The following is an 18,159-nucleotide window of genomic DNA, read 5'->3' on the forward strand; positions in this document are numbered from 1 at the left end:
TCCGGGGTTATTGGATCGTGTGCCGCATGTGAGCCTTACCGTCAGTAAAAGCCAAGAGTCGATCATCAATCATCGCCCTGTGTGGTTAAAAGCTTTCGCCCAATATTTTGCAACACTGAGCTGTACTTAATTTCTCCACATTACCTTCACTGATTTTCTACGTCCCTTTGTTTGGTTTGACATCCGTCAGGCAGGGACCACAGATGGAGGGTGGGGGGGGGGGGGTTGAGAATGCTTGTGCTGACAGCAACACAATTTCTCAAAAGTGTCACCAATTGACTCTCTTTCTCTCGCATAAAAAAGCAACCACTTGTTTAACGACGCTCGATCATTAGTTATCCTGAAGTGGGTGAAGAGACACATCTTAACGTACACACACACACGCACATACCTCACCGTGACCTCCCACGTGGGAAAAGGGTTAACTTTACCCTTCGGTCAGCGGTCCTACAATGGCTCCTCCATCAACTGTACTATAATTTCTGTGCATTATTGTTGAAGTCATGTATGTGTATTTGTTGTTATCGCCGAGCAGGGCCATGTTGTGATTGCTGTGTGATCAACATCGTCATCACGCAAGAAGATAACGCAAAAAGTACAAACTTGATGTGTGTAACGAATCTCCGACTCAGTGTAGAGGACTTTTAGCAGCAGCAGCAGCAGCGGAGTAGAATGCAAGTACTAACATCCTTCCGAAATTACGTGCTAAATTACTTCCGTGCACTTGTGGCACGGCAAGGAACAGAAAGCGACAAAAACACTTTAGTCACAACACGGTGGTGCAGTCACTGCTGATTTTGTCTGATATCTAATGATTTCTCTGGTTGCTGTTGCTGTGAGCAGCCACCAAGCATGGGAAACTATGTTGCGCTAAATGGCTTTGCGGAGACCACAAAACCGATGAACTCATCCTGGGGGAGGCGAGTCAAGGGGGACGCAGGCAGCTGTCAGTGTTATCTGCTGATTTCAACACCCGCCCCGCCCATATGTGCTCTGCTATTTGAACACAGCTTAGACAACGTGCGTGTGTACTTTCAAAGTAGCAGTAATTAAATTTCTCATCTCCAGGGTCCAGGGGACTTATGCTGGCGTGTAGCGTTTTGTTGCTGGTTTGGTGCGTTTTTGCAAGGCGAGCTCACGAGGAAGGTACTTTTCCAGGGTGTAAAGTTTGCCTGGGCGTAATGATTTCGCCACTTATACGCCCTGTCTTCAAATCCATCGTCGACACAATCCTTTACGTGGGTAGCACGCCTTCCTTCAGAAGGTGATGTTGTGTTTAACAGTACAGGTTTGAATTTGTCTCACTCACTTGTTTATCACCTTTCAACATAGAGTGGGTCGTCACATTTGGACAGTTCGAAAAGTGTTAGTGTAATTTGGGCTTCTTATTTCATTATGACCTTTGTCCTCGTTTGCCAACAACTGAACAATGACTGTGATCAGTTTATTGCCCCTAGACCTTCGGCAATCCTGACCCTTTCAAGAACAGAGCACCCATATCGATATACAAAGGGTCCTTGGGAAGGCTGCTGTTGGCGCTCTGCAAAACTAGGCATTCGTTGGAGCAATAAATCATAAATCATAAAAGGTCCCGTGCAATAACAAAACATTAATTTGAAAGGATTGCAAAACTATTCCCTCCCCAACCTAACATAAATTGTGGAGAGGTGTCTTTTTTTGTTGGAGGGAGCAAACCATTTCATTCGAGCAAATTTCAGCATTAATTCATTGTTCGGCTTCAAATGAATTGTGCGTACAGGTCTTCCTTTATTGGATAAATGTTGTCCACTTTTACGATTGAATACGGAACATATTTTCATGGCGAGCTAGTAATTCCAAGCATGGAATGTGGAGAATGATGGAGACACACATCTATTGAGGGGATTAAATGGAATACACAAAAATTGCTTGCCATCAGTTGAACCGTAGCATTGCCGCATTTTAAGAGTTCACACAGTACAGTACCGCCCCATAGTACAGTTTTCGGTTTGTTCATTTGCTTTTATCATCAGTCCAACCCCGGGCCGTGTCAAGTTTACCATTTGCTGATTCTTTCGGAAACAATTCGCCCACAAATGTTGGTACAATGGTTCTCTACCCCTTCAGCAAACCCCAATAGGGGCAGGATGGTTGTTAGCATATGGGGGGAGTAAACGCACGCACCGTTACCGTTTCCTGTGTACCTGGCACCTTTTTGTTTTGTCTCTAGCCAACAATCGGGTGGAAATGATTGTGAAGTGGACTGGAAAACGCAATAAACCCCATTTCTGACTGGCACAATGTTCGGATCGATTTTTATTTCCGTTGAAATGACTGGAGCTACACTGCTGAGGGGTATGTACACCACAATAGGAACAACACACATGTGCTCGCATTACATCGTCTTGCCCGAGAGCAACCTTTCCCGGAGCAAACGTATCCGTACGAGGGCAAGGCAGCGTCCGCAAGTCAGCCAGGATGAGGATGCAAGGGCCCGAAACATTGCTTTTAAATTAAATTCATTAGCAGCACCGTAGGAGAGCGAAGCACTATTTATTCGGTGGTGGACTGGTGGGTTGGTTTCTGAGAGCATGCATGAAAATGCTCGAAATTGTTTCGGTAGAAATTTCAAAGTTTTCCCGTAGCTTTGCCTGGGAAACCAATCTACGAATAGGTGTCGACATTCCAGATTTTATGTTCTGGTTTTCGCATGGCCATATTTCGATGGAAGTAAGTGTTTTTGCTATTCAAAGTGACGCATAACTTGCAATGAAGCACCACTATTTAAGCGGAATTAGTTTGCTTAACAGGTAAAAATACTTTTTCACACGTTGGTGCTTTTTGCATACTTCAAAGTGTAGTTGTGGCGTAAAGGAAACGCATTTCATTCGCGAACGTTTAATGCGCACTCTGCCAACGATTTCATAATTGATGCAACGGTTGCGTATTTTTAATCCGTTCGGCAAAATGGTGGAGAATACTTTTCCTATTATGAAAATTAATTTGAAAACTCTACCGAACTCATTAATAAAAGCAAGCAAAACCCAGCTTGTCCTGAGGGAAAAAATAAAGTTTGAAATAGCTCGACTGGCAGGCAACCTGTTTTTTAGCCTTATTAAACATCATTATGCCGCTGGCGGTTCGGTAACGTGCATAAAGAGGGACAGAAAAGGTGTGTTTTACTTCTTAATCTGTCCATTTTTGGTGACGGTCTGATTGGGTATGAGGGAAACTAATTTACGACCTGCGCCCCAACGGAGAAGCTCTTTTTCTATAGACAAGCATGTAAAAAGCGAGACTTTACTTGCTGCAAGTTAATGCGGTACTGATGATCCTTTCGCGTCCTTCTGCTTACTGATGATTTACTTCCGTTAGGACTCTGTCGTGCTTTATCACCATTTTTTTAGATTTTCTAGGTTATTTGATCCGTTTGTCCGAGATTAAACACACATCACATAAGCCCCAAACTGTCAAATAATCGTATCCTTGGCAACGTCACATCAGCATGTCACTCAAAGTGTTCTTCTTTTTCGCACTTTCGTTCACAGATCTTTCACGAACACTACCACTTCGAGCACAGCCGACTGCACAAGCGGTCGCTCAATCCCTCCAAACCTCACCAGCAACGGCTGGAATCGGACCGGCGTGTTCGGTGGGCGAAACAGCAGCGGGCCAGATCGCGTCAAAAGCGCGACTTCCGACCGCTGACCAAACCGTACCAGCTGCCGATCCAGCTAAACGACCCGAAATGGCCCGAAATGTGGTACTTGGTAAGGTGTACCGCAGGTTAAAGGTTAAAGATGTCACCCCATATTAATGTGTACAACATTGACTCTCTTGCAGAATCGTGGCAACGGGCTGGACATGAATGTGATTCCTGCGTGGAAGGAAGGTGTGACGGGGAAAGGGGTGGTGGTGACGATTCTGGACGACGGACTGGAATCGGATCATCCCGATCTGGAGCACAACTATGTGAGTGGCTGAGGCGTTTTAGTTTTTCTTTTATGGGTTTCCGTCATTTTAGTTGAGCACTACGATGCGATGTTGGAATTAAAATGCAAGCAAAGGCACTCGAAAGCGCGGCGATGCAACAGATTTCAAACACGGCAAAAACAGGCACATGAAACAAAAAGCTTAATATTATACAGGACCAACCCGTAATCATGTCCGGCGTACAAAAAGAGATCCAACAGGGTGTAAAAATTCCCACCTGTCACACCTGGTGGATGAAAAAGTTTTGTTGCCCTGTGGAGAGTTAGTTCAACTAGCCTTTTGGAACTGCCCTTTTTTTACTTATGTCATGGTCCGACTCCGGTACAAGCGCCTGGACCGAAACACCACCTTCGAGTTACCATCGGTGTGATGAGTTTTCACGCTCACGTGTGTTTCACTTGTTCCGTTTTCACCTCTGGGGAGTGCAAACAAATTTTTACCCTACACCGATGAACGCGCCGGGACTGGGGGCCCGGGCATGGTCCGTCCGTTGTGGCCGGCTTGTACATGCATGCTTTGGCAGGTCAAAAGAATGGTTCTACATTTCCTCCCTTTCGATGTTGGCTGGTGGTAGTGGGAGCCGTCCGTCGTCGTTCACCCTTGCCGAAACGATGTAAGCTGTCGTGTGCAGAATTTTTAATTGCACTCCTCGTCCCTCTTCCCCAGTGCAAGGAGAGAAGCTATCCTGCGTTGCTTCCCTTGTCGTTACTTTGGTGCCTTTTTCAGCGGAAATGCTACTGTTTGAACAGAACTTGAGTGCAGATCGGGGTGTGCAAGCACGGACGCATCGGCGAAGCGATGCACACTGCTTGATGTGTTTTCGTGCGCATGAATATTTATACTGTTCTTGACTTCCGAGAGGCCTTGTTTTGAATGATATCTTCAGAAAGTGAGGCTAGTGGTTTTATCTGTCATTATGTGATTTTCGATGTTCCGCTTGGCTCTGCTAAAGATAGTTAATAGAAAACATGCCATACGAACGTAAATTTAAAATGCTTTCTATGGATTGTGCTTTAAACACTGCTTGGTTGATACGATTTCGAGCCCCCGGAATTCCATTCCATTCCAGTTTGCCACAAAAATGAAGCACTAATAAATGTGTTCTACACTGCACAGTGTACCCCTCGAACGGTGTGAACGCATAACGATTGCCCACTGGTGAATAAAATCCCCTTAAACAAGCATTGCCATCAAAATTAATCCTGTTTCATGCAGTGGACGGATGATGCAGCTTATGCCAGGTTGCCAGCCCAGTTTGCTGCCCGTCCGGTTGACCGCAACCTATTTTTTTGCACCTGGCTTCGGAATGTCAACATCAAATCCTTTACAGCTGAGAGAACAATGCAAATATGTTAACGTATGTCGAGGTGCAAAACAGTGGCCCCAAGCGATGCGTGCCTTGCGAGCGGATAGTAGTTTTACATCAATAAAAACACATTCATAGCAGGTAGAGTCAACACTTTCGGGATTACAAGCAACCAGCCATGCATATGATGTTTGCTTGGTCGATCGGTAAACATAGTCCGCACGTAAACGCTTTATGATGAACTGTGTTGTCTCTGCGACTCGATGAAGTTTAACTAAGAGAAGAAAAAAACGTGTTTGATCAAATAACTATTTCTGAATGCTGAATGCATCGTATATAAGTTTGAACGTTTGAACGTTTGAACGGTTTGAAATAATCCTTTTTGTCTGCTCCTTCCCCCATGCACAGGATCCATACGCGTCGTACGATGTAAATAGCTCCGACAACGATCCGATGCCCCACTACGATCTAACCGACTCGAACCGGCACGGGACGCGGTGTGCCGGTGAGGTGGCAGCCACGGCGAACAATTCCAAATGTGCGGTCGGTATCGCGTACGGGGCGAAGGTCGGCGGTGTGCGAATGCTGGACGGTGACGTGACCGACATAGTGGAGGCGCGCTCACTGGGTCACAACTCCCAGCACATAGACATCTACAGTGCGTCCTGGGGTCCGGACGACGACGGCAAAACGGTGGACGGACCGGGTGAGCTGGCGACGCGCGCCTTCATCGAGGGAGTGCGTAACGGGCGCGGCGGCAAGGGCTCAATATTCATCTGGGCCTCGGGCAACGGTGGTCGCGAGCATGATAACTGCAACTGTGATGGCTACACCAACTCCATCTGGACGCTTTCGATATCGTCCACCTCCCAGGAGGGTCAGGTGCCTTGGTGAGTAGTGCTTTGGGGAGGGAGCGCTGAGCTCTGTGGCCTTAATGCCGCTTTCGCTCTGTGTAAATACACTGCAATCGCCTTCTGCTCTATGCTTATCGCGTTATTCTCGCCCGCTAGGTTCTCGGAAATGTGCAGCTCAACACTAGCGACAACGTACAGTAGCGGGAACACCAACGAAAAGCAGGTGATCACAACGGATCTCCACCATACGTGCACGTCGTCCCATACGGGCACGTCGGCATCGGCTCCACTGGCGGCCGGCATTGCGGCACTGGTGCTGGAAGCCAACCGTAATCTAACCTGGCGTGATCTACAGCATATCGGTAAGTCAAACAATCGCTCACATGCGCTTTGGACGCATGAGCGAATTCCTTGCAAAATGAAATTTAGCACTGGCGAAAGGTTCGTTATAGTGCCACAGCACCAAAAAACAGTCTCTCATTCGTTGCTTGTCGCATCTTTTTTTTTTTCGGGCTTTAATGTCCCTTTTTTCTAGTTGTCAGAACGGCAAAACCGGGCAACCTAATCGATCCGAACTGGTCGGTAAACGGTGTCGGTCGACGGGTGTCCCATTCGTTCGGGTACGGCCTAATGGATGCAGCGGCTATGGTCCGTTTGGCACGCACCTGGAAAACCGTCCCGGAGCAGCAGGTCTGCGAAATCAACGCGCGCCATCTGGACAAGTAAGTTCGCCTCGCATGGCCTATAGCGTGGGCCTACACGAGGGCACGAAATTCTAACCGTACGCCTTTCCGGCCTTCTTTTGAAGCAACGTTTCGCTTCGTGTGCACAGAGGTTTTGCTTACACATTCACTCAACGTTACCGTCACATCTTTTTTTTCCATCTACTATTTCGCTGCAGACAAATACCTCCCCGAACCAAAGTCACCCTGCAGCTGATCGTGGAGCACTGTATGGGCGTGAACTATCTCGAGCACGTACAGGCCAAAATCACCCTTACCTCGCAACGGCGTGGCGACATCAAAATCTTCCTAACCTCGCCATCCGGTACGCGGGTCACCCTGCTGACGCCAAGGTAAGGAAGCACCTTCTCCCGTGCTGTGCTTTTTCGTGTTCTCGCCGATTCCAAATGGTTTGACTTTCATGTTTTTTTGCTCTTTCTCTTTCTTTTTTTCCTTCCACGGTGACGGTGCCTATGCCATTTATCTGCATATTGGACTCGTTAGATCCCACGATTTGTCGCGGTCCGGGTTCAATCAGTGGCCGTTCATGTCGGTGCACACTTGGGGCGAGGCACCCCACGGTACCTGGCAGCTGGAGATTCATAATGAAGGTCGTTTGTTAGGTAAGTTTGGCTAGATTTAACGCACACGAACACGCTGTCGAGCCGAAACTGAATGAAGCTGGCTGTGCGATTTCAATCGTGAAGTCCAATCGTAAATTTAATCTAGACCGCCCATCTGTATTGGATGTAGTTGAACATTTGTCAGACGTATCTTTCGCACATGAGATATACCATCTCGTGTGGAATGTGGTTACATTTCTCATACATTAAATGTTGATTGATTCTCAAACCGATTTGAGAAGCTCATTATTATCTCATTGCAATGCGCCTGGGACGTTAGAATTAATTGGTTCTAACGAAGGTTGACATTGAGAGAAAAGCTATTATCTGCTGCAGATTGACTACCACTTGCTTTAACCGATGTCACAATCATCTCAAGCGGATCGATACACACTTTCCGCCAGCACAAATGACTGAGCTATCCAAATGAGCCATTAATCATATACGAAATGTCTTATAAATTGGTTTCTCTCAATGACGCTCCACTGGCGGGTGCATCCGATTGCTCCGTCAGTCGCTTTGAATGAACACCCGGATATGAAAGCATTTCCGCTCACCGTCGCAAATACTCAAGCGTCAAATACGCCATTGACGCAGGATGTTAATGAGCCTAGGATCGATTTTAATTAAAACTAACATCGATTCGGGCTGCAAACAACGTGTCGTCCCGTATTTAACGCACCGGTTCCAACGGTCTTGTTCTTTACCTATATCGATTCAATTTCTCCACATGCTGCGCCGGATGTTTCCTGTTTCAACGAACGCATCGTTGCCCCTAGGATACTCGGTCATACGGGGCTGGTCGCTGGTACTGTACGGTACGAGCATTCCGCCGGATCCGAACGATCCACCGAATGTCTCGAGACCGTATTCAACCCCAACGCCCGCACTGCCACCGATCCTGCCCGCTGCCGGCTTCAACGGCTACACGGTCAGTGGAGGATCAAAGAATTACTACTCCTCATCGTCCTCTTCATCCGCTTCCTCTTCGTCGTCGTCGTCGTCGTCTGGCATTGCTGGGGCGTCTTCTGCGTCCTCCTCGTCGGGTGCTTCGAAACCAAACCGTAAACAGCAGCAACAGCTACAATATCAGACGCAATACCATCAAACGGGTTCGTCGGTTTCAGTTCAATACGGAATGACACCGGCCTACAGTTCCGGCACTAGCAGCAGCAGCAGCAACAACAGTGGCAACAGTAATCGTGGCAACAAAGGCAAGAGCAACAAAAACAAGTCCAACAAGAACTCCTCGAAAACCACAACCGCACGGCCTTCGTCGTCGTCGGCGGCGGCAGTCAACCAACAGACCACGGTAAACATGTACCTCAACAATTATGGCGGCGGAAGCTCGAGCGCTGGGGGCAGAAAAAATCCTTCCTCCAAACAGAAACCACCGCCACCATTGCAAACTATTAATTATGGCAAGGGAGACAAATACCATGCGGCCACCTCCAACATACAGGATAAGCAGATCGCTATCAAGGCCCCGAAGCAGGTCAAACAGAATGGGTTCCCCTCAAAGTCAGTCTCATCATCCGGCTCATCATCTGGCGCTGCCGCTCCAGCATCCTCCTCCTCCTTCTCGTCTTCCTCTTCCTCATCCACGTCCGCCGGGTCGGGACGTAAAACCACAACCACCACCGCAACAACGGCTGCCGGTGGCAGTGGCACATCAACAACGTTGTCATCTTCCTCGATCGCGCTGCAGAGTGTGACGCTGGGTGGTGGTGGTGGCGGCAGTATGCCTCCAGCCTTTCCACCCGGCCACGGTGGTGCGTCGACGGTTTCACTCGGCGGTACCACCGTAACCGCAAGCCCAACATACAACGACCGCTATCCGGCCGCATCCTCCATCAACGCGCGCATACCGAAGGTCTTTCAGCAGTACGACAAAATACAGCAATTTTATCCCGAGCTTCAGCCCTACTCTTCCATCCGCGACGAGCACGGTGATCTGGCTGGGGCGGGCGGACAGCAGCTTCCACCACCGCTGCCACCACCGGTAGTGAAGCTCAGCTCACCCACCGCGCCAGGCACCGGTAACAGTAACTTCCAGCAGTCGGGTAAGGGCACGGGAGCGATGACTTCCGGCACCAGATTACCGGCACCACCTGGCATTACGCTCGGATCGGCAGGTGGTGGTACTGCTGCTACCGGAGGGGGCGGCACTTCACTCGGCAAACCATCGCGGGCAAAGATCTTTTTCCCCGATTCCGACATTATCGATGCGATACCGCGCAAAATATCGTCCAGCCTGCAGCCGATTCCACCGTCTTACGTGTCGTCACCGTACTACAGCCGAACGCAGAGCTCCTTCATTTCGTCCTCCAACGACCAAAAGCACGGAAAGGGTAGTTATCGGCTGTTCTCCTTTTCGAATCATGTGTTTTCCTTATGCTTGCCCATTTTCTGTTGTCCCGGTTTTCTCTCTACTTATGATCATTTGTGCGACGTTTTGTGTATTTTCCACCCCTTTTAGTAGAGTTGATTTTTATTTGAAAATGTTTTAGTTTTGAAACACCTTAGTGTTTGTCGTATCTTTCTGTAATGGTTTTAGTTTTCATATTTGCTTTACTGAGAAGTGTGTGCACGTATGCTTCAAGAGATCTTGATTTCAGCCTTCCTCTGAACGAGTTTATTAGCGCTAACGAGTGCTTGCTTCCGTTCCCTTTCATTTATGTACTGACGCTGCCACCGCTCTTATGCATAATGAATTCCAATTTGTGTAACTCTCGAGAGTATTTGCGCTCAATGGTGACATTTCCTAAATAGGGCGTGAAAGTGTAAAAACTCCATTTTAACACATAATCTACTCTGGTGGTGCGTTTTTTTTTGTTGGTTATATTCGGTGAGCGCCTGATACGAAGCATTGATTTATCGACAGCTTGGCGCCAACCGGTGGGAAATAAATCTACCCACTCACAAGCACGATACCCGCGGCCCAATCTTGCAAAAAGCAGGTAGGCGTGTGGGGGGGTGTAGTATTGTTCTCCGTTAGCGCCAGAGCGCGCGCGTGGAAACGAATGTCCTCGCTCGCTCGCTGGTGATAACGTTAAGCCACCCAAGGGTAAACGATAAACTTTTTGACGGTTTCTCATCTACTGTTCTTGCTAAAACCGCTGGGAAATTTATTCAGCCACGTCATCGGGCGCGATCGGGCCCGGGGCGGTCTCCTCGACACTAACCACTGCCACTGGCGTTCTCGGGACCCTCCGTTGGTGGCAGGTGGCAGAGGGGACAGGTGCCGTGTGATGTTGCCAACAGGTAAATAGGATCGTTGCATAAGCTCGATTTTGCGCTGCCGGGGATAATACAAAGGCCACGGCGGAAACTGCTCGCTCGAAAAAGCCCTCCTCGGCAGGCTTCCGCCGATCGTTCGTTACAGCATCACTCTGGCTGGCCCGACCGCACTCTTGGCGGAACGAATCTTTCGCCGCCCTGCCTTTACTTTAAGACCTGCGCTTCAATCCTTTGCGGTGTGTTTGGCTGTATGTTTGCGCGCGTTGACTGCATCTCTCCCGGGAGCAGGGAGGGAAAAGTTGTGTTTCCTCCCAAATCGTAACAACTGGTGAAACACATGGTACGGCTTGGTTTGGATGCGAAACTTTCCACCCAGTCCTTAGAGTCTTTGGGAAGCACCAGCGGGCTCTGGCTTAAGGCTGAACTCATCGAGCTCTCTTTCTCTTTCTGTGTGGGAAGGATAAGTTTTTCCTTGCTACCAGCACTCGCCAAGTTGAAGTAACTTCTCTGTTGACGCTAAAACACCACCGCACACCGGTGAAGCGTGGACTAACGGGGGGGCATGTTCTCTAAATTGCTGGAGCGCCAAAGTTTTCCGGCTTTGCCTCTTAAATCGGTTTAAAGATTTTGTTTTCATTTGACCAGCAGGTTGTGTGCAACGTGTAAGTTTAAACCTTGTGGAAAAGCGAAATATGGCGCAATGCCTTTTTGCTCGGAAATGCTCTGCACCATGAAAATCGTAAACCAAACAACCTTACCTCGCCTATCGCGCCAGTGCGACGATGCTTGGCTCTCGAAATTCCACACCGAAAGACAAAGACAGGGTCGAACCACGTGCTGCTGCTGGAAGGTGATAACTCGTGCCACTGCCATGTGGTACATCGCACTTTCATTGCTCGCCGTTGCTCGAAAGTGTAGTACGATAAAGTTTTGCCCACACGCGCGCACCGTCCCCTTTCCTTGTACAGTACATGTCACACACACACCCACACACACAGCAGACAGCAGACAGCACTTTCAGTAAGCCCATGTCGGCGGGTGTATGTCTCTCCTCCACCGAAAGATCATGTCACCTTCTTCTCGTTCGGTTTCATTCTTCCGAATGTTGGCACATTCCTGTACGTACGCTCCTGCCCGAACGACATAAGTCGTTGTCGTTGGTGTGATTTCTTGCCCGGGCAAAGATTTCGCATATTTTCACAAGACATTAACTAAATTAACTAATTATGGTGTGCTTAGAAGATACTTTCCAACCACTGAGATGCGGGCCAGGGCCAGGGCCAGGACGTTTTCTATCGGCATTTTTATTTCCCGATTGGCAAACGGCGTGCACCCCATCCACCCACCTGGTTGGCTGGCACCAGGTTCTGTGTAGTCGTAAATTTTGAAAACTTTTCTCTACTCTAGTGTCAGTTCGTGACGCTTTTACGTGCACTGTGGGGTTGTTTTTTTTTTTCATCGTATCCACATGTTTGATAATAAAATAATACTTGGGGAGTTCATTTAATTTTGGAGGGTAGATTATCAGCTTAAGTTTTAATTGTTGAATTACGAGATTTTGTACGGTCGCCAAATCTATTATTAAACGAGCTAGATTAATTAAACAGGTAGATATCACATTTTGTTTGGTAAAAATTATAATACTTTAGTGTTCTTTCTCATTTATTTGCTTCCTTCTTATTGTTTGTTTAATGGAAAGTGTCGTTTAATTGAATTTTTGCCCTTATGTTTTGCTCTTTCTCTTACATTATTTGTAAACAATTAACTAACGTTCTACTTTTCGTTCATCCGCACACTCACGCAGCACAAATTACGCAATGGGATCTTATATTCTACGGCACGGAAACGCCCGCACAGCCGAACGATCCGGTCCGGTTCGGTAAGCCCGGTTACGACAGTAACTTTGGCGGTGAAATGGAACACAATGCGCTGGAATTTGACAGTGGCGTAACGAGCGATCAGTGGCGAGATATGCAGCAGGTAAGCGCCCCGGGGGTTCATTTTATTCCATCCAATAAAACATTAAAAAAACATTGTTTCACCTGACATGTTGTTTTGTTTTTCTTTGCTCTTTCCTTGCTGTCGCAGATCGGCGAGGGACACAGCGAGGTGCAGCGAACCTCATCGAACGACGTGACGACGGTATCCTGCGCACGGTTTGATGCCGCCAGCTGCATAGGTTTGTCCTTGCTTGTAATGTTCATATCACAGTTTTACTCCGACAGACAAGTAAGCTCAATCGGTAGTAGGTAATCGTTATCGCGTTGTCGCGCGCAGCAATCGACCACCACAGCGAACAGACATGGCAAATTACAGCAAATCAGCGGGCATATAGGAGGCGCGCAGCGCATGAGTGATGTGAAGCGGAAAAACAAAAGAACACCCGTAAACGTAAAGTAAAACAAATGCAACTGTAATCCGTAATCGGCCAATCTCGGTACAAAAGGAATGATCCGCAAACGGGCAGCTTCGTGCGGCACGCCGAGAAGCAATGTGTGACGCGTGTTGCGTCCATAATTCGGCAATTAGGCTAGGCGAGACTAGCAACGAAACATGCCATCAAGTGAGGCAGCAATTGTGAATTAGCTAATCCAAACGAGCTCTCGAGGGCGGCTGCAAAGGAAGAGTCGCAGATGCGTTAATTACCCCTACTACCAAACACGAGTCAAAATGTGTGCTGCTCGCATTGCTAACAGCAGAAGCAGCGGCAGTAGCAGCAGGTATCCCGTTTGGAAAATAGACTCTGTTGTTCGAGTTTTCCGTCTGATTGAAGCCAAAGTTTTGCTTTGCTGCTTAGCCGCTCGTGAGAGTTGGTGTTTGTGTGTGTGGGGAGGGGCAATATATTATACCCTTGCCAAAAACACACACACACGCATACACCCACAAACACACAAGCATATTTTGCTCTTTTTATCCAGTAGCGAGAGAATCACCCGTTCCATACTCTTTAACATTGTTAGTAAATATATAATTTGTAAAATACTATTCTTATGAAAGTTCGCTATCCCAAACCACACGGTTATTGCAAAAAAAAAAAAAAAACAAAAACCAGTGTGTCTAAAGGTAAAAATATCAAAATGGTAGTTGTAGTGGTATATACATTAGTTTTAAATTAGAACATTTTTTTCGAAATGAATATATTTTACATCCATGGGTCAGGTTAGTTTCGTAAAGCAAACGTTTTGGAATTATGCGTTCGATATGTTATATGCTACCGTGCTCCATCGAACATGTTTTTTTGCGTGCATCCTTTCGAGCTCTGTAGTTCTCTTATACATCACACATACACCATCGCATCATCGTAAAGTACCGTGCGTCTCCATTGTCGGGTTCATTATCGTATGCATGTTTGTTAAAATAGTGTTGGTGAAGTAAACACAACGAGTTAAACTCATGTTTATTTGAGATTCATATCATGTAGCACAGCCCTTAAATGGTTTTTTGTTAATTTATTCATTTTTCTGGAGCAGAGTCGATAATTTCGATCAGATCTGAGATGCAATGTATCCCCTTTTCGCACAACGATACGCTCAGGTGATCGAGCAAGATAAGCATTCTTCCGGAGGTCCCGAACATTGAGGTATCTTTCGGACTCGTACGAATTAGTGGGGCTGGCAGCAGCAGCTTTATTGGTAAATGGTTGAGTGAAATTCCGACCACCTCCGTATTCTAACCGCATACTCCAAACGCTCTTTTCTACCCTTTTTGCGCCACTACTACTACTCTGTTCCGTTTAAGCCCAATTTCCGAAAAGGGCTTGAGCCCTGGGCCTTGCTCTTATGCAGTGCGGATAGCAGCGTCTTTGCCGGCAGCGCAACGGATGCAAAATTGGCACACCCGAACGACAACATTATTATGCTCACTGTCTTTCCTTCTCGCTCTCTCTCTCTCTTCTTTTCGTTCTCAACACCACCCTACTCAATATGCAAACAGGGTCAACCAGAGCACGATCCCGCTTGGATCCGGTCGTCAGTAGCGCACTGCCAGCTAAGCCGCAACCCCCGGTGCACGGGGTCGGTTAGCAGCCCGGCACTGATCCAGTTTGCTGAACTCAATTTGCATACCTCCTTCTAGTCGGCGGCGTTCGGTGCGGATTACTATCGAGCTTTTTGCTTTTCACCGGCAGCCAAGCACACAATGCCGCCGTGGTTTCGTCTCCGGAATGGGGCGTATTCCATCCACCCTGGCTGCCCGAATGTGTGACTTGGGTATCGGAAAAATAGCGATACACAGAAACCACGATTATTCCTAATACATGCCACCACCCGGCAAAGTGTCTTTCGCCGTTCGATCGGTATCGATGTGCGAAACGAGCGCGCCATACTCGATGAATAGTTTGACATGTGCGGGGGCAAGAACGACAACAGCTCTCGTTTTAATAAACTCTCTGCGCCACCACTAAACGTGCCAAATCAAAACGTATTCAAGAGAGTAACTTCCCTTTTGACTCGTTTGAGGTACGCGCGCCGCTCCCCAGAACGATAAGGCTCGTTTGTCGGTTCGCTTACGGCTGGGATGTATGGTGAAGCGACTATTTGGATTTTTTCTTTCCTTTCGCTACACACACACACATACGGCACTGGCAAATCTGCTGAAAAGCAAATGAAGAAAATGGTGTCAGTGGGGGATAGCATTTGCCTCATTAAAATTCATTTCTCATTGTGAATGTGTCTCGGGTTAGCGGATGATCCGTACAGCAAACGGTCACCGCCACCACCACCACCACCACCACCGTAAAGGAGTGTAGGGCTGTGTAGAGAGATGCTTTTTTTCCGAAAATAGTGAAGAACTGCAACAACGATATAACAGGAAAAACGGAAGCCTTAAAAGGCCATTTGTAATCAAGCTGCTGGGGGACAAAGATTGTTCCACAGATCCAATAAGAGACTTTCCGGGCACGCGAGTTCCTCTTCCGATAGAGCAAACACCGACTGAAATGGAACTAACAATCTTTCGGCTCTCATTTGTTTGAACTGTTTCACTGTCACTAGCTTTTTAGACACATACAACGCTACCAAACATGCAATGCAATCCTTTTCAGTGAAACGTCCAATCTTCCCCCCAAAAAAAAAAAAAGAAAGGGCTGAAAACTGCCACCAAAGCGAATGTATTATTAATTCGGGAGCGATGGTGGGGGGCAGCCTTTTCCTCCTTCCCCCACCGATTGTTTTCTGATTGCAATTGTGCTCTGTAATGAAGGCGCGAGCTTCGGATGCTTCGGATCGCTTGCTCGCATCGGCTCCGGTGGTTCATTTTTGCCGGTTCGATCGATTGCATATATTGATCGTTTACTTTTCTCGCTGCTCGGTTGTCGGGGAGGTTGTGCAGATGCCACGAGTAAATTGATCTCTTAGCAGATTTCCGTCCAAACGACAGACAGACAACAGGGTAACAGAGGATAACCAAGAGAGGGGGAGGAGGGGCCTTTGAGGGAGGAGAACGAGGGAGAATCGGTTGATGATGGAGAACGAGAAGCGAACAACGAATATCCAGATCCACCGGATCGTTCGCGACTGCAAAGTCGACTGCTATCTCGGGTGCTATGAATCGTTACTGTGTTGAGTATATTGACTGGCGGATTCCCTGGCACCAGCACCAGCATCTAGCAAACGCCTCACTATGTCGTCCTCCGTTGCCTTCGCGAAAGGGTAGGATGTGAAATTGATTTTTGCCAGAATGTAGCCAAGTGCCGGAGCACTTGTCTGTGTGTTTCTGCTCTGTGCACTGTGTAGAGATTGTAGCGTCGGTTTGATGTCTACTGTACGGTTATCGGTTTTTCATTTCACCTTCAATGGTTCCATTACAAGCATGTGAAAGAGTTTGATGATAGCGTTTGTTGGAATACTTATTACTTATACTGCGAACGTTATTGTGTCTCACGTTGCTGTAGTGACTCGTTTGCGTTTGTTTCGGTTCTTTTGCGTAAATCATCTGTTAAAAGATCTGTTTATCGGCTGCTTTCATAATAACGACGCTGGTGCCCAATCAAAACACTCAAAATCGTCCAATTAAGCGCATAATGCATTCGTTTTCCAATTCCACATAGAATTGGCGTTGCTTAGCGGGGAACGTAATTTGTAATCAAGGTTCAAGGGGCAGCTAATTGTATTTGCGTATTGATGATAGCGTAACAGAATTAGACGCAATAATAAACAGTCCCAAAACTGGTCCGACCACGGTGGTGGTGGTGGTGGTGGTGGTGGTGGGGGGTACATCATCATCAGCACAAAAAAACAACAAGCGAACTGCGTACTGCTGCTTCGCGTGCCTTCGGGTGTCAATATTGTTATGCAAGCGTGGCCATCGTTGGCCAGTGTCAGCGCTTTCGAATCCCATCAACCCTCGAGCCACAAGGCCATCCACGGGTTCGTCCGGTTGGGTGGTTGGGTGGTGTCGGACGTGCCTCATTATCGATTCGCAAGGATTTTCCACCCTCGATGGTGTGATGGCTTGGTTTGTGTAGGCTTGTCCCGCCAAGGACATCACCGCCTTGGTGTCATCTCACGCCTTAACTACTTCCGCACGGTGACCTTCATCGAGTGCTAAATTTCCTCCCCAACGACCGGCTCGGCGAGAGCATCGTTGATGTGGGTGATGATGTTAAAACCACCCACCTAGCCCACTGCGGAAAGGAAATCGATTGTCCATCATAATTTGTTATTGTATGCGTGCCGGGAGCCCGTTTTGAAATTGATAGGGTGGGGCTATTGAGACTTCCCTTTTCTTTTTGGGGTATCGCTTCTTAAAAGCACTTCCGCGGTTGCTTTCACTGACACTGTTGTTATTGTTGACAAGGGAGCGATTAGCATGGTTTTAATAAGGATATTAGTCAAACGAGCTATCTCTCTGTTGGCCACCGTGCAGCTGGATCATTTCGGTGGTGATAACACTTTTTCGGAAAACATCGAAAGTTTGGGATCTTCTTTCTTTATGATTGAGTGTATTTTCTGGGATCCGATTAACCCCCCTTTTTTACTTATCCCTTTATTCTATCCTTTTTTCTTTATGGATGAATAATATAGGCCAATCCATCTTGCGAAGGTCTCCAATTGAACGGTGATCGATGGCAGAAAGTTTAGTTCTTCGTGGTATATTCGTTCGTTTTAAAGGGTGGGAATATGCTCTTCTTACTAAAGCAATCGTTTTAGTTGTTTCGTGCCACACTTGCATCTCCGCGTGCAGTAAGTGTGTCTGTCTGCACCGTCCGACGCCCACAGATACCCCCCCCCCCCCTATCAGGTTGGTGCCAATAAAAGCCAATTCCTCTGACAAATTAATGACAGAGACCAATTTATAGTGCGAATCAGGGTGATTCCTCCGTCGCCATGTGTCGCCGGCAGGGCGCGAACAAAATGTGTCTGGTTTGATTTGGAACCGTTTTGGCGGATAAACATAAATAACGCCACCAGCGCAGATCGATCATCGTGCTCGACAGGGTGAGA

General features: G+C 47.5%; 1 protein-coding gene across 5 annotated transcripts in view; it reads left to right on the plus strand.

Annotated features, from left to right (window-relative positions):
* Positions 1-18,159, plus strand: part of LOC121589521 (furin-like protease 1, isoforms 1/1-X/2) — a 145,356-nt gene that overhangs the window by 121,078 nt on the left and 6,119 nt on the right. For all 5 annotated transcript variants that reach the window (XM_041908501.1, XM_041908502.1, XM_041908500.1 and 2 more), the window contains 10 exons: positions 3,528-3,749; positions 3,823-3,951; positions 5,687-6,168; positions 6,289-6,494; positions 6,668-6,854; positions 7,034-7,207; positions 7,359-7,477; positions 8,257-9,828; positions 12,522-12,697; positions 12,806-12,896. In XM_041908501.1, the coding sequence (XP_041764435.1) occupies positions 3,528-3,749; positions 3,823-3,951; positions 5,687-6,168; positions 6,289-6,494; positions 6,668-6,854; positions 7,034-7,207; positions 7,359-7,477; positions 8,257-9,828; positions 12,522-12,697; positions 12,806-12,896 (3,358 nt within the window). The remainder of the gene's footprint in view (positions 1-3,527; positions 3,750-3,822; positions 3,952-5,686; positions 6,169-6,288; positions 6,495-6,667; positions 6,855-7,033; positions 7,208-7,358; positions 7,478-8,256; positions 9,829-12,521; positions 12,698-12,805; positions 12,897-18,159) is intronic.

The sequence above is a fragment of the Anopheles merus genome, chromosome 2R (assembly GCF_017562075.2).
Source record: "Anopheles merus strain MAF chromosome 2R, AmerM5.1, whole genome shotgun sequence".
Taxonomy (NCBI): domain Eukaryota; kingdom Metazoa; phylum Arthropoda; class Insecta; order Diptera; family Culicidae; genus Anopheles; species Anopheles merus.